General features: G+C 40.4%; 1 protein-coding gene and 1 long non-coding RNA gene across 2 annotated transcripts in view; one reads left to right on the top strand and one right to left on the bottom strand.

The window, feature by feature from the left end:
- LOC308096711 overlaps positions 1-25418 on the top strand; it is a 776952-nt gene that overhangs the window by 101536 nt on the left and 649998 nt on the right. The window lies entirely within an intron of this gene.
- Positions 1-25418, bottom strand: part of dlgap4a (discs, large homolog-associated protein 4a) — a gene marked incomplete at its 5' end in the record, with an annotated part of 74748 nt that overhangs the window by 22928 nt on the left and 26402 nt on the right. Inside the window, 3 exons of the mRNA XM_080444118.1 lie at positions 751-883; positions 1603-2005; positions 24454-24685. Coding sequence (XP_080300244.1) covers positions 751-883; positions 1603-2005; positions 24454-24685 — 768 coding nt within the window. The remainder of the gene's footprint in view (positions 1-750; positions 884-1602; positions 2006-24453; positions 24686-25418) is intronic.

Below are 25418 nucleotides of genomic sequence, written 5' to 3'. Positions count from 1 at the left end.
TACTGGAGATAAATATTCTGTGACTAGTTGAAAAGGTAAGAAAATCGTAAAACATGCTGGCAGAGGCTGCAGCCTGTTTTAGAAAACTGTTTTAGAAACATTTCTAAAATAAAAAAAATATTTAAGGTGTTTTTAATTTGACATTTTAGTTATAGAGGACAATTATAATGCATTATAAGGCATTAAGGCATATGTGGCTTATTAGCCAGGGATCCTTTTAACCTATTTAGACCGGGAAAGAATCTGTGTCATTTTTTGATTTCTTTGGCTATTCAAAAATAGCAGATTATACAAGTTTGTAGATCTGGAATTTTAGAAAAATCGTGAACATTTGAGCAAATCTTTGAATATGCATTTTTTTAAAGCAAACATTTGTAACTCAAATCTTTGCTTCTGGGGGATTCTACAAATGTCTTCTAAATCCTAACAGTTTTCTGAAAAAAGTATGTATGTAATATCAGTGGTTCTCAAAAATGATATGTATTTGGCCGCGGACCCCCATCTCAAAATATTTTGTTCCAGGGACCCCCAGAAGTTGTAACAGAGTTATAAATGTTCGTTTTAAAAAACATATATTCAAAGATTTGCAAAAATGTTCACAATTTAAAAAAAAATAGCAGATCTACAAGCTCATAGCGCTGCCCTCGGTGCCGCGCTATGAGCTTGTAGATCTGCTATTTTTGAATAGCCAAATACATCTTAAACTGACGCGTTCACCAGTCTAAATGGGTTAAGAATCTATGGTCTCACCTGGATTCCGATGGAGGACAGTTTCCTCTTGGGTTCAGCCGCGGGGGACTTCTCTATGACGGGGGCCAGGCTCAGGGTGTCATGCTGGGGCTGGGTGGAGGTGGAGGTTGAGGTTGAGGTGGTGGAGGTGACACTGGAAGAGGAGGTGGTGGAGGAGGGTTATTAGTAACACAATAAACTACAACTACAATTGGAAACACATTTTAGTTAACTGAAATGGAAAGAAAACATAACTACCTGTGTTGTGTGTTTAAAAAAAACACAACTGAAACAAACTAAAAATCATAGGAAATGTCCTTGTTCGTATACAAATACCAAAAATGGCAGATATTATCCCACGTAACGATGTGAGTTCAAGTGACAGTTCATATGAATGGCCTGTAGTGTCGCTGTTTTACCGCTGCTGGTGTCTCAATGCAAGTGGGTGGGTTTTTGACGAACTTTAGACTTAATTTTATTACCTTAATAAACATTGTCATAAATACTATATGCTTCCAGTCGCTAGTTTAAAGTCTCCTTTCAATCATCAGGATATGCGTTTTGGTAAATGATGTTCCCATGTATTTTAAAATTGACGAGAAAAGTAGGGTATGCTCTAGGAGGGGCGGGATGATTTGATTGACAAGCTACACAACCAATAGCATTCATTCCCCGCCCCCGCTCTTGATTGACAAGCTACCCAACCAATATTGGTCTGGTTGCATTGCACAGGATATGATGCAATATAGAAAGATAGCGATGCTTTGTCCATTCTTTTTTACAGTCTATGATCAAAACTATACTGAAATAGAAAACCAAAAGTCAAAACGAAATAAAAAAAGAACTAATAAAAAATACAAAACTATAACATACCTTGTGGTGGAGGTGGAGGTGGAGACAACAGAGGAGGAGGTGACAATGGAAGAGGAAGAGGAGGAGGTGGTGATGGTGGGAAGGGCTTCACGAGGGGCGGGGACGGGGGCGGCGGTAGCAGCAGCAGGTGCAGTGGGGGCGGGGACAGAGGTGGGGGCGGGGGCCAGGAGGGGCGGGGCCTGGTGGTGGGCGGGGCCCTTAGCCAGACTGCCGGTGCGGATGCTACAGAGGCTGTCGGAGGAGGTGTTGCTGTCGCCTGATTGGCTGTTGTTGTCGTGACGATGCTCCAGGTAGGTGTCCTGGGCCGACTCGGTGCTGCTCTGGACCGTCACCGAGATCAGAGGCTTGGAGGAGGCGGAGCAACGAGGCGGGATGGGGGGCGGGGCCTTGTTCCTGCTGCCAACTGGTTAGAGTGGAAAGAAAGAGAGAGGGAGTTTTTAATGCAATTGAGAATTAAGCACTTTCACCCTGCGTCCCTATTTTGGGTGTGTCGTGGCTAGACCAGGGGTTTCAATGTTTTTCAGGGCCAAGGACCCCCTGAGAGAGCTGAAGCAGGGACCCCCCACTAATAAAATTGTGTTACAGATTACACTTTTTCATAGATTTCATGGATAGCTTCATATACTTGTTTGACAGCACTAACATCAGTGTTGTTTACATTAGTGTTTTATGTTTGTTTACACATTATCTTTTCTATTAATACGTTGGATTCGTGTTCATGTGTATTTTCAGACATTTAACCACTTAAACCCTCGATAATTTGTAAACCAGATCTTTGGCTCCATACTTGGTCTGCTCTTTTTTTCCCCCTCTACAGACCAAACCTCTTTGCCAAAAATAGCTGACAGGTTGTGTGAGCTTGTAGATCTGCTATTTTTTGGGGGGCAAATGTTCCTCCCCAGAATAGGGATGCTAGGGTTCAAGTGGCTAATGTAAACAAATTAAAGTTCCTGTCACACAAAGACGTGGCACCCCCCCCCCCCCCCCTCGTAGTAACTCTTGACTGGGGACCCCCTGTTGAAGACCCATGTTGTAGACTAGAAGATTCATAAGAGGATAACAACACTCAGACAAACAGCAGAGCATACTGCAGCACACTGAGCATACAGTAATAACAACATAACTCCATAAAAATCACAGGGCCCAGTGGAAAAACAAATCCAGCTTTTTTTCCCCTCCGCTATCACAGGCTGTCAGACGCTTTGACGAACGGACACACAACACACACTACCTGCTGTGTGCACTGACGTCAGTCTGTCTGAGTCTGTCTGTCTGCCTGTCTGTCTGTCTGTCCCTCCCTAGGGAGAGACAGACGGAACACAAACTACCTGCTGTGTGCATGCATTGACGTCAGTCAGTCAGTCTGTCCCTCCCCAGGGAGCTTCCCCTTTACCCTGCCACTCCTATAGCACTGCTGCTCTACTCCAGGCCACTGTTTCCCAAACTACCGGTTGGGACACATTTTTGGGCCGTGGACCCATTTTTTCCGTATTTCAAAAGACCCCCCCCCCCTATAAAATAGACAACGCGAGCTTGTAGATCGACTATATTCACTATTAACTCTTTGCCTGCCACCAACGAGACTTCTCGTCAGATTCTGCTAACACTCGAAAAAATCACTGGCAGTGGCATAGCAAACGATGTGTTATTTCGTGGCAGTCAAAGAGTTAAATAGGGCACACTGTTAAGTGGTTAAATACTCATAATGATTTTTTTCTACGATTGGGTCCCGGGGGGAAACATGAAAGTTCTCTTCTGGGGTCTTGAGCTACAAAGCTTGGGAAGCAGAGCTCTAGAGGAATCACAGGGCCATAGGTGTGCCTGCTGAATGGGCCCGTAAATAATGCGCTGTAACGCACCATTCATCTCCATCAACAACACCATCACACGATGTAGGATAGGATGACACTATTAATCCCCAAGGAGGGAGTGTTTACAGCATGTTTACGGTGTCAAAGGGTAAAGAAAGGTGCACAACAATGAACAATCAAATACAACCTTACAACAATAGATACAGTAATAAACTATACTAGCTCGCAGACACACAAACAGGCTTCTCCACAAACTCCCTCGCTCACAAACACACCCACGTACACTGTGACAATACCACGCTACAAGCTTGTAGATCTATTTTTTTTTTTTTTACATTTTGCAAATCTTTCATGTATGTTTTTTAAAGCAAACATTTTTAACTAAAATCTTTGCTTCTGGGGATTCTTTTTGAAAAAAACGTATTTAACTTATATCTGATAACTTATATCTGATATAATATCAGTGGTTCTCAAACTCTTTTCATGTCAAGGACCACCCAAAATGTATTTGTCCGCGGACGCCACATATGGCATAAATAGGCAAACATTCAGCAAAATAGCCCCATCTACAAGCTTGCTATTTCCGGTAAAGGGGATTTGGCGTTGAGGGGGAAAAGTAGGGGACCCCTGTCAACAACGGTATGCATGGTCTAAGTGGCTTAATGACATATGTAACAGATTAACTACAGTTTGGAGAGTTTTCTTTTCAGCGTGTCCTTATGATGAAGTGATAACGCTGTGGGAGAACAAATTAGTCCTCTGTTTAAACTCACCGTCACAGAGCCTCGCCTAACAGCCCTGACTGACCACGTTCTACACAGATAGATACCAGCGTGAATCAGACAGTGGTGGGAAAAAGTACTCAATTTTTTTACTGAAGTAAAAGTATCAATACTGCAATGCAGAAACACTCCGTTACGAGTAAAAGTCCGGTAATCAAAATTTACTTGACCAAATATACAAAAGTATTGGTATCAAAATGTATTTAAAGTACCAAAAGTAAAAGTACTCATTATGCAGAATGTCCCATTTCAAGTTTTCAAATGTATAAAAAAATATTTTGAAAATAGCCGATCTACAAGGTCACAATGTGTCGCATCGCGACGCATTGTGAGCTTGTAGATCTGCTATTTTCAAATGGCCGAAATGTATATAGCACATATTGACACCTTTTCGGGTTTTCTGGCCTAAACGTATGGTAATTGTTTGGGCCAGGCCGAGCAGAGCTTCGGGCCGGCCCAGTAGGGCCCAGTTAGGGCCAGGCCTTCATTTTCAGGCCTTAGCTCTGACCCAGGGCCAGGCAGCACACATAGGCCTACAGTAGAATGAATAGCTGTGTGAGTGTGTGAGCTGTGTGAGCTGTTGTTCTGTCATCAGAGGCTGATTGCAGGGTTTAGGAGGCTGAAAAAAGGGGCAACTATGGTGCAACAACACGAAGGGGGAAAATCAGGGAAAAGCCACAGGATTTCTGTAAAGGGCTGAGGCAGTGGGACTGGGGACGCTGGGGAAATTCTGTGTGGATTCTATTTAAACAGCCCACTAACTGGCTGGCTGGCAGTGGTGTAAAGTAACTAAGTACATTTACTCAAGTACTGTACTCGAGTACAATGTTGAGGTATTTTTTACTTTACTGGAGTATTTCCAATTTTCTGTACTTTTACTTCTACTCCACTACATCTCAGAGGCAAATATTGTACTTTTACTCCACTAGAATTATTTGACAGCTTTAGTTACTAGTTACTTTGTAGATTTTTATTATTATTACAAAACATACATTAACCACCACAATGCTCTATATATATTTACAAGCTCGAGCTTGTAGATCTACTATTTTCAAAACATTTGTATACATTTTAAGAACTTGAAATGGGACATTCTGCATAATGACTACTTTTACTTTTGGTACTTTAAGTACATTTTGATGCCAATACTTTTGTACTTTTACTCAAGACAATTTTGAATTCCGGACTTTTACTTGTAACAGAGTATTTCTTCTACATGGTGGTATTGATACTTTTACTTAAGTACAAAAAGAATAGAGTACTTTTCCCACCACTGCTGGCTGGCTGGGATCAACATTATGTCTGACAGGGCTGGGAAAAGGGAGAGCAAACAAATTGTATCCTGGTCGAATTACTTCAACCACTGGGCATGTGCGATACTTTCAGTGGTGTTAAGTAACTAAGTACATTTACTCAAGTACTATACTTAAGTAAAATTTTTAGGTACTTTTACTTTACTGGAGCATTTCCAATGTTCAGTACTTTTACTTCTAATCCATTACATTTCAGTACATTTTGATATCAATACTTTTGTACTTTTACTCAAGTAAAATTCCGGACTTTCTTGTAACAGAGTACTTCTACATTACAGTATTGATACTTTTACGTAAGTAAAACATTTGAGTACTTTTCCCACCCCTGGATACTTTTCTCTCGTTTCTGTTCTTGTTTCTGTTTTTATTCTACATTTAGAGTAGCCTATTATGTTTTTTTTACCTTTTTTTTCTCCCAATTTAGTTGTCAATTAATCGTACCCTACTGGCTCCTGTCAGCGGGAAGGAGTACGACGAGGCGCTACCTCCCTCGCTGGCAGGTATAAAGCCCTGTGCAAATACTTGATGCCATAAATGTACAAACATGTTAACAAAGACAGTGCAAACATGTAGCTTAGCCACTTAACCCATTAAGACCGGAGAACGCGTCTGTGTAACCACTTAAGCCATTATCTATATACTTTGGCTATTAAAAAATAGCAGATATACAAGCTAATAGCGCGGCACAGAGTGCCGCGCATGAGCTTGAATATATATTTTTTTATATATATTTCTAAAAGATTTTTTTTTACTCAAATCTTTGCTTCTGGGGGGTCCCTGGAACACTTTTTTTTGGGCGGGTCGTTGACATGAAAAGGTTTGAGCACCACTGATATAATAGCAACATGAGTTTTTCAGAAAACTGTTAGGATGACATTTGTAGAATCCCCCAGAAGCAAAGATTTGAGTTACAAAATAATGTTCGCTTAAAAAATGATATATTCAAAGATTTGCACACATTTTCACGATTTTTCAAAAAATAGCAGATCTACAAGCTCATAGCACGGCGCTATGAGCTTGTAGATGTGCTATTTTTTGAATAGCCAAAGAAATTTTTAAATGACAGATGCGTTCCGGGTCTTAAAGGGTTAAGCCCTCTTTTGTCAGAACGACGTGCTGCACAAAAAAACTGCCAATCTACAAGCTCACAATGCGTCGCGTGTAGATCGGCTGTTTTCGCTAATTTGGGGGGAAATGTCGGGAAAGTTTTTCCGGCCTATAATGACACATGCCCAAAAATAGGGACTGGGCAAGGTTGAAAAGTGGTTAACCCCTTAAGACCGGGAACGCATCGGTGTCATTTTAAGATTTCTTCTTTGTTAAAAAACTTTAACATTGGTGCAAATCTTTGTATACATACAGTATATTATTTTTATAGCGAAATTTTTTACTCAAATCTTTGCTTCTGGCGGGTCCCTGGAACAAAACATTTTGAGATGGGGGTCCGCGGCCAAATACCTATCTAAAAATGGTTTCTAAATCTTAACAGTATGATGCTATATCAGTGGTAATCCAACTTTTCCATGTCAAGACTTGTTTCCATGCAGACCCCCCCATCTCAAATATGTTGTTCCAGGGACCCCACAGAAGCAAAGATCGGAAAAGATTTGCACAAATTGATCAAAACGATTTAAAATAAATAAATAAATGAAAATAGCTGATCTACAAGCTCGTACAAGCTTGTATATCTGCTATTTTTTTATAGCCAAAGAAATCTAGAAAATGACACAGATGCGTTAGATGCGTTCCCGGTCTAAATGGGTTATGGGTAATAATCGAGGCTGGCGGTTTGAGCAAGTCAAGAAAAAGTAATGTGCGTCTGTTCTAACAAGTAGAGGTTCCAGTCTGTAAATGACTAGCTAACACCCTGTAATCCCGAGGGAGCAGGCCCTGCGTCATTATAACCAGTGACTCATTCACAGCAGCACCAGTAAGGCCCTCATTACATTACATTACATACATACCACCAAATATACACAAACATACACGGCTATACGATCCTGACCTCCTTCCCAGTAGCCAGCGAGCGACACTTGTCTGGTTTGCACTAATAGGCGTTAAGTCTCGGCACAGAGGATTGGAGGGGACAAAACAAGGACATATTTATACTCTGGCAACGAGAGACACATTCCTGGAATTCCGGCGTCGACGCATGACATCCCCAGAGTTAATTAATGTGTCGCTATGTGGCCGCCGAGTGTGAATGCACATTTGTTGTGTCTGTGAGGCTGAATTGTGTCTCTCTCGCTCTCTCTAAACCTTAAACGACATTGAAGGCTGTGCTTAAAAAAGAAAACAATGACATTAATGTCATAATTTATACCAGCTTGCGGCAAGCTAAACCCCTTACTAGGTTTGTAATAAAAACTTCAGTTTTTTTTTCCCCCCAAAATGTTTTATCCCACAATTCTGTAACCCTTTTTTTCCCACCCGGTGCCAATTTTCTAAGTGATCCTGGGCGCTACACTCCCCCCACCAGCCTAGGGAGCCCAGGGCCGAGCTCATGCCTCCTTCAATGCATGAGAGGCGAGCCAACTGACCTTCTTGTCACCCGACAGGGGGGAGTTTCCCCGGTAGGACGTAGCGCGTGGAAGGAACACGTTATTGGCTTTTAAAAAGCATGGCTTTTAGTTGTTTAAAGCCATGCCCCTTTTCCCTAAAGCCATGCCCCTTTTCCCTGGCGGGGTATAAAGAATAAATGAAGGGCACGCCCCTATTTCGGAAGGAAACGCCTACAATCCTCAGGGTGTTCCCGTTCCTAGACCAGCTTTATCAAGATGGTAAAAAACCTACAATAAATCACAACCCATTTTTTTTTGCTCGTCCATAATGAAGATTAGCCCTGTGTGATTTATAAACATGCAGTCACATGGAAGTGGGCAAAATCCATACACCGTAAAAATGCCTCTGCTTATTTAACGTAGAGCATACAAAAATGGAATCAAATGGACCTTTACAGCATTTCCCCCAGCCTTAACAAAGGGCACAAACCATTGCTCCATCTCATTTTAGCCGACTTCATCTCTTCTACCTTTGGGCTCGATGTCCAGGGTGTTTAAGGGCTTGATATAAGCTGTCCAGTGTACTCTGGACGGCTGGGACAGATCCAACTACTCACCCTCTGTACTTCCTTATGACAGCACAGGCAATACAACCAGGAAGAGAGCTGCTTTGTCATAATCACTGACTTATTGTAATATGTAAACCTAGCAGGCCACTTTATTTTATTTACATAAGCCCTATATTCCGAAAAGCATATCCACAGGGCGTTGCATCACAAAGCTTTGTGAGCTTGCAGATCATCTGCCATGTGTGGAAATGTTTGAAGATTTACTGGGCATGTCTACAAGGACACGCCCAATACAGGGATGCCAGGTTTGATGATGGTTAAAAGTCGGCACACCATCAGCTGCATAATTGCAGATAGCGATGTCAAAAATGTCAAATATTGGCCAGAGATGCATCGGTTAGGCTCTAGCTGTCACCTGCCTGCTGGGGCTGTGTTTTTGTGTTTTCTATGAATGGAAATTCCATTTCTGTTTGGCGTTTAGGCTTTGAAGTTGCACAGGGCAGATATGACAAATAACCTAAATATACAAATAAATGACCGATATGTTTAATAACTTTATACTTTTAAGAAAACATTAATAGTGGAAATAGCCATGAGCTTGTAGATCGGCTATTTCCACTATTTTTGAAAATATTTGAAAATGTATGAATTGTTTTCAACATGGAAACGATTATGACGATTATGCAAAAAAATTGCCATTATCTCAAATAATTTCGATTAGGTGATTGTGTAATCATTGTGACAGTCCTACTGCCTGCCACTAATACCTCACAGCCAGAAGGTCCTGGGATTGAACCCGCCACCCGGGCACCTTTTCTATTTGTTTGGGCTTTGCAAGTCTTCTCATGTTCATGTTCAGTTTCCTCACACTAAAAAGACATGCCTGCTCAAACATTTCTCCTGCCAGCGGCAGGTCCCTGGGCACTGCTCAGTGGCTACACACACTGGCTACACATCAGAGTGAAGTACAACTTTAAATTTATTTTAATCCCACAATGTTTGTAACCCATTTCTTCACCCAATGCCAATGCCTAAGCTGTAATCCTGGGCGCTACTCTCCCTCTCCCCGCCTAGGGAGAGCCCCGAACTGAGCTCATGCCTCCTTCAATGCATGAGGAGCGAGCAGGCCGCTTCTTATCACCTGACAGGGGGGAGTTTCCCCAGTAGGACGTAGCGCGTGGAAGGAACACGTTATTCCAACCAGTTCCTTTCCCCTCCATCAGGCGCCCCGGCTGACCAGGGGGAGGCAGTATTGATTACTGCATTTTTTTTGTGAGGGTACGTACCCTAGGGGACACGGGGAGAACATGCAAACTCCACACAGAAAGCCCTTTGGCCAAACCCACCTAGGGTATGGGCACTGATGACGCGGAGGAGAACACGCCCACAGCGTCCCCTGCGGGAATCGTACCCAGGACCCTCTAGCTGTGAGGCGACAGCGTTTATTGGGATAAAAAGCAACCCCCCAAAAATTTCAGAATAAATAGGTTTTTCTTTCTTGTGCTTGCTAGAGGAAGTAAATGGTGTTTTGCAGAGCAACGGTCCACTTGGTCATTTCTATGTGCAGCGCCAATGGGTTTATTTTGCTCCCAAGGCTCTCAACATCAATTACAGAACAACAACACGGCTCATCAAATGTTAAGCAAATTGCTTCCCTTGTGAGAAGCAATGTAGTGGCGGCATTTGGGATGCACTCAGCGCCCATCAGCAGGTCTGTGTGAGAGCAGATCAGATGACGTGTAATGGTTTGTAGCGCAGCTGGTCAAACCACACACTGTTTTCATGTATGCACTCATGGTCATGACATCCATTAGGAACAGCTGCATCAGCTCTGCTTCCTAACTGCTTTACGGACAACAGGGCTTTGGGATTTGACAGCTTTGATTAATTACTAGTACATGATTATTTGCTATTTGTTTTGCTCTTTTTTATTATATATATATATATATATATATATATATATATATATATATATATAATTGCTGTCAAGCGATAAAAAAATGTAATCGCGATTAATCGCATGATGTGTGTAGTTAATCGCACGATTAATCGCATGATGTGTGTAGTTAATCGCACGATTAATCGCATAATAATCACGTATTTTTTATTGGCTCAAACTTGAATGATGAACTGAAAAGCAGTGCTTTGTATTGTATACGTAGCCCTAGAATGTTGGGGTTTTATCTGACGTTCATAATGACAGAAACCTCGCCACTGTGTTTTTGTCCCAAGTGGACCGCCTTAATGTTTACAAGCGTCTTGGACGAAATCACGGGTGAAATCTCGTCTTGCGAGACTTCCGGAGGGGCGCATCTAACACAAACACCGTGGACAGTTTTCTGTCATTTTGAGAGTCCGATATTACCAAAAAACGTAAATAATTAAAGTGATAAAAATACGTGCATGGACCGTCCGCTCTGGTTTTTAGCTGCGGTGGACTCGGGATGGAGTTATGTTCTACTGTGCCACTCGTCCTAGGATATAATAACATCATATAAAAGGCAAGGAAAAGGCTAGTCCAGAATTCCTTTGAACCCATTAACTGCCAGAGGTATTTTCATATTTTTTTAGCCAGTGCCAGAGATTTTTCATTGGAAAAAAAAAAAGTACTCAGGAGCCGAGATACAGAATTTTTAAGTTTTAAGTTAACAAGGAAGTGGATAGGAGTCTATATCTTCGAAAAATCACATCTCCTTGGTCTTTGGGTCAAATTGAAAACAAATATATATGTAGATCTACGCAACTGGCACGTGGCGGCTTTAAATAGGTTTGCGTAGATCTACGTGATTAGCAGTGAATCAGTTAAGAATGTCCAGCTTATACATTTTTGCCGTTTTTTTTTTACAAATCTTATCGTATTTCCTGTGTTCCTGTGTTCTTTTTTATTTTAGTATCAATTATCATCTTGTTGTATATTGTATTAATGCTGCGAGTTTCTACCTGTATGAGTGAGCGAAAAATAAACCCACTTCATTCTTGTGCTGTCGTTGGGCCAAGGATAGGCAGAGTGCCAAAACACCAACATAATCACAGTTGTGCTGATATTATACAGTGTAGGACTATTAGGATAGGATAGTTTATTAAATCCTCTGGGGGGAAATTCATGGTGTTACTGAAGCAGAGAATAAAGTGTACAACAATGAACAATACATAAACCAAACAACAAAATAGATAGCATTAAACTATACTCGCTCACGCACGGACACACACACACATACCTGTATACTCCACATATACTCCACTTGCAAATACTCCCACACACACACACATACAACTTTCTAGTGAGGTGATGGAAGACACAGCCCTGTCCTAATTTCCCTGCTTAATTCAACATACTGTAGCAGTCAGCCAGAGAACCTGGCTGGTTGCTCAGTCCGGGACACACAGCTGGTGAGGAGTGACAAATAATTTAGACAAGAAGACACACTTTGGGCCAAAAGGTAGCAAAGACAGCCAAGGCAGAAACCCAGGATGGACTGCTTTAGAGATAGGGAAGGATACCAACATGCATGCTATCAGTTTGTGGGGAAGGACTAGAGTTCTATGCTAATTAGTCAGGCCGGGCCGAGCCTTGGGTTCCGCGAAGAAAAATACTTTTTCCTATCCCGTGTTATTAAAGAAAAACGGGCTAATGGCTAAAACTCAATCGAAAATCTGCAAGTGGACGTTTTCAAGATGTTTTGGCCATTATCTCTGGAACGGAAGGTCCAATCTGCTCAGTTCAAAGCTTGTTGATGTGTGACTTTGAGGACATTATGCACTTGATGACACCTTTTCGGGCTTTTGGGAATAAAAGTATGGTAATTGTTCGGGGCCAAGCCTCGGGCCGGCCCAGTAGGGCATACATGTACATACATGTAGTCAGTTGGTGGGTAAATAACTGGGGGGGACACCATGTATGTTGGTTGTGGGGGAAGGACACCGACATATATGCTGTCAAGTTTATGGACAACGCTGGTTGACAAGGAAGAGAAACCCACTTCAAAAACACCTCACAAAACCAGAAAAACCACCTTCAACCGCAACAACAATAAAAGACAAGTCATAAAAAAACAGCAAAGAGCACACAGCCTTGTCAGATATTAAACAATGTAACGTAGTCCTCCATTTGGTCATTTAAATAGAACTGACAAGATAAATTATCCAAGTATGAACAACTCATAACTCTCACGTTGTCAAAAGTCTGCAGAGAGGTGGCTCGTGGCTGTGTGATCTGGAAAGGCCAGCTACAGTGCAAGGTTACAGGGGCCCACAGCAGGTTCCAGATCTATACATATTTTTTTCTTTTTAACATTCGAACATTCATTCATTTTTTTTAATCAAATATAGTCTACTATCAAATTTCCGCTGACAACCCAGACACAAAAGCTTTCTGTTTCTTTCCTCTTCCGGCAAGTCTTACACCAACATTGTTTTTATGAATCATTTTGTTCATAGAACAATAGTTTGTTCATAGAACTAACGTTTCTTACGTAAGCACTGTCGCAACGCTACTGATAAACAGACGCGCTCAGGAGGACTATTCCCACAGAATACCAAAATTAAAAAGTTAATGACTGGGTTTGCATGTGAATGGAAAAAAAGGGTTTTAAATATGAATCAGGGTTAAGAATTCATTAGTTCTTCCCATGATACACACAGCAGCTCTGCTCTGGCTCATCCTTAGGAATCCTAGCTGCTTCTTATGAAACACATTTCATCACCCACTGAGTCAGAAGTGATCTCATCAATGGAAGTGACAAGCAAGAGTGTGTAATGCCATGCTGGATGACTCACAGTCTGTGGATGGTGCCACACACACACACACACACACACACACACACACACACACACACACACACACACACACACACACACACACAAGAGGAATACAATGAGCATAACCGTTATGGCTACGTGCAATTTAACTTAAGGGAAGGGAGTGTTGGGCGGGAGGAGTAGGACGAAGGCTCTGTCTACATCCTCCCTCAGTGAGGGCTCCTGACTGGCAGCTGAAGCAATAGGATGCAAATTGGCATAACTACTAAATTGGGGAGAAAAAAGGGGTAGAAAAGGCAAAAGACAAAAACTAATAATATATATAAAATGTCACCCAACAAATAGCTACACCACCATGTAGGCTAACATAAATTGATACCATAGACAGTAAAAAGAATGGACAATAGACTCCCATAGACTCTACAGACCGTAAATGAAGCCAAAACGATTTCAAATCCGCCATCTTTCTATATCCTATGCACTCGGAAATTAATGCTATTAGGTTGGGACCAGAGTTGGGGTGGGCAATAAATGCTATTGGTTGTGTAGCTTGTCAATCAAATCATCACAAGGTATAGCCACGCCCCTATTACAGCATACCCTACTTTATCATCATTTTTTAAATAAATGGGACCATAATTTACCAAAATGCATTTCATGGTGATTGAAAAAAAGCCTTTAAACTAGCGACTGGAAGCATATAGTATTTATGACAATGATTATTAAGGTAATAAAATCAAGTGTAAAGTTCGACAAAAACCCATGGAAGCTTAATTACTTCCGACACCAGCAGGGGTAAAACAGGCACATTCATATGAACTGTCTCTTCCTATACAGCCTCAATTGTACAAATCAGAAGCTGGCCCCTTGGTTGTTACACCATCATAAAGCCTGAGCTAAATAGCTTCAAACACATGACCTAGTAGAAAGAGTCTCCTATTGCACACCTACTTACATGGACAGGTGCGTAGGAAAGAAAATCAAGATCAGATACCTGATGAAGGTCAGCTGGACCGAAACTACTGTTCTAATCTGTACTCAATAAAGTGACAATAAAGAACGTATTCATAAAGTGAATACTTCAACCACAAAACCAAAATAAGAACAGCTTTTTATAATGATTAATCTTTTGTTTGTGTGCTAATAATCTCTTAACATAAGCATTACAAGTGAGCAGTCACATCTGGTCAGAGATGTGTACAGTAGTGTTGATTTTGACAGCCAGTTTTAGTCATAGTCTTTTGAATCAAATTCCATTTAGTTTTAGTCATATTTTAGTAATGTTTGACTCTTAGTCTAGTTTTAGTCGACTAAATATCATAAGATTATAGTCGACAAAATTTACAGTTGATTTAGTCGACTAAAATGTATTTTGTCGGTGCCTTGATAGCGTTGTAATGGCTGATTTTACACTCGGTTGCATTCTGAAAATAGCCGATCTACAAGCTCAATGTGAGCTTGTAGATCGGCTATTTTCAGAGCGCAACACCCGAGTGCAACAAAACATAAAATGACTTGTCTTTTGGAGGATCTCTCTTCCACTAGTCCCTCACTTTTAGTCTAACATTTTAGTCTAATTTGTATTTGTTGACAAAATTGTCAATACATTTAAGACTCAGTTTTAGTCATCGTAGCTTCGTTTTTATTTAGTTTTCGTCAGTGAAGAGAGGTAGTCAACAAACGTTTTTCGTCATAGTTTTAGTCAACAAAATCAACACTGGTGTACAGTACCTTTGGCTAAAAGCTTTCTTTGAAGAATCACAACTGCATGCAAAGCAATGGCCTTAAGTATCAAGTGGGTAGTGAACTAATAAATTATGGATGGTATCCTCAGGTCTTAACACATGCTAGCTAACGTCACTGCGTCAGAGAGTGAGATACAGCGGGTGCAATGTGTTCCAAGATTAGTCTCTGCACTGGAAATGGTTATCTGTCAAATTAAAGCCAAATAATTTAGCTTTTGTGGACATGGGTGTAATGAAATGACTACAGTTTCCAATTTAAATGTACAAGAACAGAACAGAAAGTGGAAATGTTTGGAAAAGTCAGCTGATATCTTTGCTTGCATAGTGGTTAGCTGGGTTCTGACACGCTACAGCAAAAATAACAGCATCAACCATAAGGTGACAGCGTGTGAAATGTTCAACTTTATCAACATTTTCATCACCCTTGTGCTGGCAATGATCACATGGTCCTTTGAGACAAGTGTACAGCTGTTAATTTGTGTAGAGAGATGGGGAGATAAATGTAATTTTCCCATCTATTTTGTACATACAGTGTACATAACATTTGTTGATGGCATGTATTATTGTGTACATTTTCTATACTATGTTGATGCATTGATTCATTGAATAGGACCACAATGGAAACAAGTCCCAAGGACTTTTTTTGTGTTTAAGCTTTAAAAAGGGATAGTTCACCCAAAACATAACTTTTTTTTCTATCGACTAGTCACCCCATGGAGACTTGAATTCATGGATATTTGTTGTTTTTTGTCGCATTCCTAAGCCAATAATGTGATGACCTGCGGACCAGTAGGCAGCGGTTACGGTAGGAGACACAAAGGAGACTCTTTGTGTCTCCTACCGGAACCACTGCCGGTCAACTTAGGAATGCGAGAAAAAACAAAAAAATATCCATGAATTCAAGTCTCCATGGGGTGACTAATCGATAGGAAAAAAATAATTTTGGAGGTTACCTATCCCTTTAATGTCTTACTATACCATGTGCAACTGAATCCCAACAGATTTATAGAAACCTGATCTAGTTTTTAATTGATGTGTAGACTAAATCACTGTTTCTCAACTTCAGGTCCGGGGACGACCAGGGGTTCATCATGAGACACTTATGGGTCTGTAACTCTGAGAGTGTACAAATGGAACCAATTGGACCCTTACAGGTCTGTAACCGAGAGTGTAGAAATGGAACCAAATGGACCCCCAAATGGGTCCAATAAATTACGCAGCACCAATGCACTACATGGCAGCACGACACACATGAACTACAACATACAAAACACTGAAAACCACCTCAAATCCTTAACAAATAGCAAACCATAATTAAAAACACAAATCTAAAGTGCATCACTAGCCTGTAGCTTATTCCATAAAGGTATTTTCATACTTTCTTTTTTAATAGGACAGTTTAGATTGAGACTGCCTGACAGCTCAGGCAGCTCATTCCAAAGAGAAATACCTGTGTGTGTGTGTGTGTGTGTGTGTGTGTGTGTGTGTGTGTGTGTGTGTGTGTGTGTGTGTGTGTGTGTGTGTGTGTGTGTATATATATAAATAACATAATTATTGCCACAACCTTTCCCTCTTGGTATCGCATATGCCGGTTAGTTCGCCCTAGTTTCACACCAATGTACAATCAACTTAACTTAGCATTACTCCTAAGGTAGTCAGGGGGTAGGCGATAATCGTTATTATCGTGATAAAAAAAACGCTCACCATGATCGTATCGCAGAGATTTTAAATGATCGTGAAATTGTCCTCCGTTATACACTGCATATCCGGTACCAATTAAACCCTCTAGAATTGGTAAAACGCACCTGTACAGAACATACTTGATACAGTATTTTTTTCACTCTCTAAATCTCTTTGCCAAAAACAGCCGATCTACAAGCTCACAACGCGTTGAGAGCTTTTAGATCGGCTATTTTTGGCAAAAACGCCACCCCAGACTATATGGATGCTGGGGTTCAAATCGTGGTTAATAAAAGTGGCATTTTAAGAGTTTTAAGCATATTTCGGTAATATTGCGATAATATCATAAATCGCAATTATTTTGGTCACAATAATCATGACTTGAAATTTCCATATCGTCACCAATCCCTAGTCAGGGGCATTACAAAATATTGCATGTCAAACTGTGAGGGTCTGTGACATTAAAACGGTTGAGAACCACTTGGCCTCAGTGACGTCAGTTTACCCCCAGCCATGGTTGCGTCCGTGACTCTGCGGTGTTGCTGGGTGCTAAAGATCATAACACTAGATAATTATGCGTTATTATATTTGAATAGTGCAAAGTTCTATAGATGGTCACTCTCTCTCACTCACTCCCACAAGTGTTGTAACATAACTGTCCAAAACCACAAAATGATGAAGGGTCTTTCCTCCCTCCTAATACATTCTTATTAACTTATAATAATAACAGGAATAGCACTGGCAGAATTAATAGCTCACTATATCTTGATTTACAAGATATTGCACATGGAGGAAAGATACACCAACTCATTTCGAAATAGCAAATAATTAATCGACTATGTTGATGCTCACCTTGCACCTTATCGTATTAGAAATAAATCCAACATCTATATTGTCCTGAACAGGATATTATGATACCTTTAACGTTACTATGCAAGCTTATGTAGCCTACTGTATGTAAGCAGGGTGTATTATTTAAGCCTAATTTAATGCCACTCAGAATTATATCCAAGACCCAATTTATGAATTACAAAAAAACACCAATAACTCAAAATTCAGCGTCAAATGTTGTACCCTAAATATGGGTTCCTTATTAAAAAAAAAAAATCTGCTCTCACAGTGTATAAGGGGAGATTTATTTTCTCAGAATTATATTCCAAGACCAATTTATGAATTACCCCCCAAAAAAGCACACAACACCACCAATAATTCAGAATTCGGGGTCAATTTTTAAACCTTAAATATGGGTTCCTTATTTAAACAAAAAATCTGCTCTCACAGTGTATAATATGGGGAGATTTCTCCTTTTTGGGGCGTAGCTAGCAACTCCAGGCTAAAACCAGAGCTGTGTTGTAACAACCAACACGTTTTTTAATCAGAGCTAAAAACGTTAGCGAAGATTAACTAACAGTACACTAGCCGTGTGCTAATGGAGGTGAACGGTAACGGCTAGCATTAACTAGCATTAATAACAGGAGTTCATTATTCCCCCATATGTGTGTTAATAGCTACGATAGTAAACGTTGCATGGTCACTAAAAAAAGCCATAAATCTGTCAAAATGTACAGCACAACTTTGTGATATAGCTTTAAAATATGATTTACAAAAATTATACATGATTGATAAGTATACAAATAGTATACTGTTAAGTGTATCATATCTTTTGTTTTGTGGTTGGTTAAACCACAAATAACAGAATCACCACACACACACCACCACCAGTTCCAGCTTTTAGCTTTAGCTATAGCCAAAAAAAAAGAACTGATCTACAAGCTTTCAACGCGTCGCAGGGCGACGCGTTGACAGCTTGTAGATCAGCTCCTTTTCTCGGCCAACACTCGCCTCGCCTCGCGCATTTTAAGGGGCGATTCCTCTCACCACTCGCGCCGCTCTCCTCCATCCACGTTAGCGTCGCGTTATTATCATTAGCCTGTTTTAGCGTGTTTTATCCATACAAAATATACATTATATACGAATATATTGATTCAAAACGCCGTTAAAGAGACACACAAAGCGAAATAAAATGGGTTTATGGGGTTTAAAAACCACCTTACTGTGTCAAGAGATTAAATCCCGTTGTTCTTCCGTCCATAGACTGAGCAGCCTGGTCTGTGTGAGAGAGAGATGAACACGCCCTTCACCATGACGGCGGGCCACGCCTACTCACACGCCATTGGACGGTTGGAACGTCGCTCTTCGGATGAAGACGAACGCGATTGGTTCGGAGCTTAAAATATTCCTTCTGCGTCATCGCTAACCACCAACCGAGGCGTTTACTACTTCCTTTTTGGGTTCCTATTCACTATTGGGTTCCGGCCACATCCGGCCCCCAAGCCTAGAAACCCGCCCCTACTACTACTGTATCCGGTTTTTTTTTTCCACGTCCACAATATTACATGAGTTCCTCGTTTCCGTATCCGCTTGCTGAGAGCCACACGCCACCGAGAACAGCAATGTCTATGAACAGCAAGCTTTGCCATTGATTGATTGATTGATGTAGTTTATTTAGAAAGACATGAGAATAGTACATGACAGTACATAACAGTACATGGAAGTACAAATTCACAATACAAGGTCTACTAAACTGGAAACTCTCATTAAGCACTAAGCTTGTTTAAGATGAGAACCCCATGCACACAAATCATGATGATGATTTGCCAAGCGAATCGATCCCTAGTCTTCAGTCCTCCTGACCAGTGGTTCTCAACCTGTGGGTCGGGATCCCCAGGGGGGTCCCCACGTGATTTTTTTTTTGAGGGGGGGGGGGTCCCCAGATGACAGCAAAGTGTCAATTTAAAGACTTTTAATACCTTTTTAATTACTTAAAAAAGAAAGAAAGAAAGAAAAAGACCATTACTGCATCAAAAGTAACCAACAAACTATACAATCAAAACTGGTCAAACATTAGACTAATTGTCAAATAATATAAGACAAAGATACAAAATTACAGATCTACAAGCTCACAACTCCTCGTGTTTTGAGGCGTTGTGAGCTATCTGCTATTTTCACAATATGTATCTGTGGAACCGAGTCAAAACTAAATTGAATGTCTCAACTCCTACAATTCCAAGTGCTTGTCAGGGTGGGGGGTCCCCAGTTCAAATATGATTATTTTGGGGTCTCGCAGGCTTAAAAGGTTGAGAACCACTGCTCCTGACTGCTGAACCTCTGTGTTGATGTTGATTGTCAATGTGAGATTGTGCGTCATGTTTAGGTTCACTTATTTCTTTTAATTTCTGTATATTTTATTCATGTTAAAGCTGATAGAAAGAAAATAAACAGCCGTTTATGTGAATAAAAGTAAAACACTAACAGACACATCTGTCTGTTATATTGAGGTTGTGCAGGTGGTTCTGGAAGCCGATTCTTAAGTCATGAGTAACATAAATGTTTCTCTTTTTACGTTTACTACAAATTCGTTCTAATTCTTTCAAAAATATTTCCACAAATAAATAAAAATACATCTAAAATCTAACGTTTTCAGAAATAAAAAGTGTCCATTTTCTTTTTTTTACGTAATACATTTAAAAATAAAATGAAAGAAATTATATAAATAAAATAAAATACAAACTTTTAAGGAGTAGTGAAAAAGCAGATCTGTTGTGAGCTTGTAGATCGTCTCTTTTCACTAGTTTGGGTCCCGACTCTCGAGACATCACATTTGTCTTTATTGTCTCGAGCTAAAATGTTTGGGAACCACTGCTATACAGCAATGATTATTATTATCAGAATGTAGAGCTTTTTAACAAAAATACTTTGTCTTTTCAAAAACATATCACTTACACGCCTTTTGTGAATGCAAAAGGCAGAGAACATGTGCATTATGTATTGAGAATAGCTGCTCTAGTGTTCATATTGCAGGTCTATTCATCCTGTACATCCTCAGGGCCTGGCCGTTTGTCAGTTAAACCACATCAGTGTCTCTGAAAAGATGATTCAACCGCAGCAAGTGAAAGGGCAAGAAAGGTTGGAGTGGGAGTCTGAACAGCAGGCTTTTGTATGAATGAACAAATGAATGAATGAATGAATGAATGAATGCAGTTTTGTAGCTGAAGTCTGGAGACCAGAACATTGCCCCAGGCAGAGGGGCTTTAGCCTCCATTATCAGTGGTGGAAAAAGTACTAAATATTTTTTACTTAATATTACTTATCAATATTGCAATGTAGAAATACTACAAGTAAAAGTCCGGAATTCTAAATTTACTTGAAAATGTACAAAAGGATTGGTATCAAAATGTACTTAAAGTACCAAAAGTAGAAAGTACTACTCATTATGCAGAATGTTCCATTTCACGATCAAAATGTATAAATTGTATACAAATCTTTTGAAAATAGCCGATCTACAAGCTTACAATGTGTCGCATCGCGACACATTGTGAGCTTGTAGATCGGCTATTTTCAAATAGCCGAAATGTATATAGGGCTGAAGTGGTTAACGTATGTTTTGTGATAATAATCAAAATCTACAAACTAGTAACTAAAGTTTTCAAATAATTGTAAAGGAGTAAAGGTATCATATTTACCTCTGAATTGTAGTGGAGTAGAAGTAAAATAACAGAAAATTGGAAATACTCCAGTAAAGTAAAAATACCTCAAAACTGTACTTAAGTACAGTACTTGAGTAAATGTACTTAGTTACTTTAAAACATTGCCCCGGGCAGAGGGACTTTAGCCTCCATTATTGCCAGTTGAAAGCAGTGAAGTGTTGTTGGTGTATTTTTTATATATCATTGAAACAACTGTACAACACCAGCAAAGATGAAAGCTTCCCTTACCTTCATTTTCCATTACATTTAAAGTAATAACAACACATTGTCAGAAGCATTTATTAATGTTAAAAAATACATACATTAATACATTCCCCTGCCTATACGTCATTTTGGCATGAGTGTCGGGGGCAGACTTTCGCAAAAATAAAAATAGTGTTTAATAGTGTTTAGAAAAGTTGTCAAAAACACATGCTGTATGATGAAAATGTACCAGTGAAAGATTATATAAAAACATAAAATATAAACCCCCACGTGGGTCGAAACCGGTCGGCGTCCTTTCCGTTTTTTAATAGTATTTTAATGTGTATGTTCTGACACATTAAAGGCCTTTTAACTTTGATCCTGGAGTTCACCTCAGGGCTTCCTTTCATCTATGATCTGTTACTGACTGTGTGAGAACCTCCGAGTTCTCACCTTCTCAACTCTAAAGCCTAATTATAATTAACTAGACCATACCCGTGGGGGGATATGCGCACATGATTTGGCAACCCGGGAGCCAGCGAACACAAAAACGTTAATAAACAGCTGACATTTGGGGAAAGGGAAAAACGGGCTTCGCTGTTCTGTGCACATGGTAATGGTGAATGGCTGTGTGCAAATTCAGATCAATTGCTCCAGGCACTGAACCGTCGAATTATAGGAGGATGCTTTAAAGCCGACCTACAAGCTCACCACGTAGTACAGTATAACAAAGTATGAATTGCGCTGAATTGAGAGCACTCGGGTTGCCTTTGTTCTTTTATAACTTTTGTTTAATTGAAAAAGACAAATACACAGTGTGACTTTTAAGTTTAAAAAAATGGGTGTTTGAAAACAACAAGCATCTACTACGTACATGGGCAACTGGCGGCCCGGGGGCCACATGTGGCCCCCACCTTCACTTAATGTGGCCCGCAAGTTAATATCGGAATACTGATATATTATTGATTTCAGCTGTTACAATTCCAAACATGCAAACATGACCCGCTTTAAATACTTCAGTCAATATTATAGTAGCTTAATGACTAGTATTAAAATTCTATTGTCTTTTTTATGTCCAATGTATCTGTATTTAAGTTAATTAAGTTAACATAAGTATAACTAAATGCATTTGAAATTAAATAAAAATGTTACTTTTCAGGATTCCAATTCAAAAATAGCAAAAATAGCAGATCTACAAGCTCAAAAGGTGTCGCAGCTTGTAGATCTGCTATTTTTGCTACTTTTGTGTGACAGAATGGCAAAAAATAGTTAAAATACGGAGAGAAAGTATATGCAATGTGGTCCTCTGGAGTGAGTATGGAAATATAGTGGCCCTCTCCATCATCTAAGTTGCCCACTGCTGATCTACTACATCTCTGCACGAAGGTCTGCATCTACAGAGCCATCTGCATCACCACCTTCAGAGGTTCTCCAACATTTTCATATCAATGACCCCCCCAAATTGATGTATTTGTATTTGGACGTGGATTTTGTGCCAGGGATAAGAGAAGACTTGACAACCTTTGTAAAAATATTTTGAAAATACCCCAAAAACTAAAATGAGGCCTTTATGTTTAAAACCCGAACCCCCTCAAGGAGCCCTGGGGGTCCCCGGAACCCACTTTAAGAACCAGTGTTACTTACAGCCACCACATCAAAGTCTCTGGAGCCTTCAGTGCATCCTGGGAATTACCATGATCATGTGCCCTACCCTTTTTTCTTTTCTATTGATTTTTCAGTTTTTCATAAACAACACAAGACACAGACAAAGGGAGGAGAGAGAGAGAGAGAGAGAGAGAGAGAGAGAGAGAGAGAGAGAGAGAGAGAGAGAGAGAGAGAGAGAGAGAGAGAGAGAGAGAGAGAGAGAGAGAGAGAGAGAGAGATAATCCATCTCCACACAGTACACACCACCAGTCAGTTGTATATAACATATCAACCATTTGTGCCTCATTCTGTAATACTCACAGCTGCATATTTATTGAGGTTATGCTCACTCAACACCAGCTATGATGTCTGGGGGCATGTGGTGAGGATCAGTAATCATTATGCAGAATGCCCATTTCATATATCATGTTATCAGACCATAATTATTGATCATTAATGTGTTGCTGGGTAGCTTAACCTTATTGAAAATATATAATAATTCATACTAGCTCATTTATATTAATAATCAGTAGGTGTACTACTGATTATTACTGATAATAGTGCAGTAAAACGTACATATTTGCCTCTTGAGATGAAGTACTGTAGTAACATTTAAATACTCAAGTAAAGGAAATACCTCAAATAAATACCTAGTAATAAATACCTAAGTAGGCCTACCTCAAAATCGTACAGTAGGCTAACCTGGGTAAATAATTACTTTCCACTACTGGAAACAAAAGGATTAAGAATAGGCTTCCAGAACCACCTGCACACCCAATAAAACATAATAATACATATCGTTGCTGTCCAGCAGAAACCAGCTAACTCCATTTTTCCGCTTTACCGCCACCAAAGGGGGGTGGAGTTAGCTGGCTTTGCTGACTCCAGGCTCGACCCCCTTTTGACCTCCAGCTTGGAGGTCCATTCAGCTGTTCTTATCAATGATGAACAAAACCTCCTAACTCCACTTTTTGTTTTGTTTTTGTCATTTCCTGAAACATTTTAGAGTTAGCTGGTTTCTGCCGGACAGCAGATATTATTATTATTATTAACATATAATAAGAATATAACAGGACAGGAAGAATCACAAGGCATTGAAGCTCTGCCAGCTCAGTAAACGGCTGTTTATTTTATTTCTATGAAAAATAAATAATAAAAATAAATAAATACAAATAATTCATGATTTAATAATTAACATATTGTTTTTCTTTGTTGTTCTTATGTTATTTATATGTGTGTAATCTCCGCATCATTGTAAATGAGGGTCTCCCTCAATGATGGCTCCGAAAATTTTGAATAAAGTTGTTTTTTTACTCACTGGAGCAGTATAAGTGTCCGGTGGCGGTGGGCGGCGGGGAGTCGGAGCTCAGCGAGGCGGTGTCGTCGTCCTGGGAGCATCCCGCCTGGATGGCGCGCAGGTAGCTGTGGCTGCGGGAGCGGAAACACGTGGGAGCGGGCAGGTCCAGGGCCTCCACCGCCTGGGAGGCAGTGCCCTCACAGTACAACACCGGCATGGAGGCCAGCGAGCGCCCGCAGCTCTGCCCGCATACCTGCAACCACATGACAGGAGCCAAGGTTAGCATTATAGAAGAACCCTGCGCGGGAGTGTTTTCTTTATCCCGCTCCCGTAGAATTTCTGACCATTCCCGCCCACTCCCGCAATGATTTCATTTCTGACCGCCCGCAGTTCATTTCTGTCTGCCGCTCCCTCACACAACAAAGAAATATAATGTAATTTAGTCCCGCGGTACTATGCGTCCTGCGGCTTCAATATATATTTCCATTGAGATCCAAAAACAGTACAAAACAGAATGAGATAGTGAGCGGGCGTGCGCAATAGATGGGCTGTTTATTTGTGAGGAGTTGCTCACAGATAGAGGTAAAGTGTTTATATTGCGATGGGACATATATGATATTATATTGTGACACCGTGACGAGCTGCGCACAGTGCATGGCGTGAGAGAGAGAGAGAGAGAGAGAGAGAGAGAGAGAGAGAGAGAGAGAGAGCGCGAGAGGGACTCTGCGTGCGTTGTCTGCAGCACGGTAGGGGAAATGACTTCTTCTCCTCTGCATGTATAGACATATTTTGCTGAAGTATTTATATAAGCTCTATATTTAGTTTATTGTGGAAGGATACAGGATTTTGTGGGGCCTGCAGGTTTTATTTTGACCGCCTGACCGTGGGTATTAAATCCCGACAGCGCCCGCAAGATTTGCAGGGCTCTAGTTAACATGATGCTTCATAGTTCATACCTGCAACCACATGATTATAATTTTTTTGTA

This window comes from Gymnoscopelus braueri (assembly GCF_963280865.1).
Source record: "Gymnoscopelus braueri genome assembly, chromosome: 12".
Classification (NCBI taxonomy): domain Eukaryota; kingdom Metazoa; phylum Chordata; class Actinopteri; order Myctophiformes; family Myctophidae; genus Gymnoscopelus; species Gymnoscopelus braueri.
This window is presented reverse-complemented; position numbering and strand designations above follow the sequence as displayed.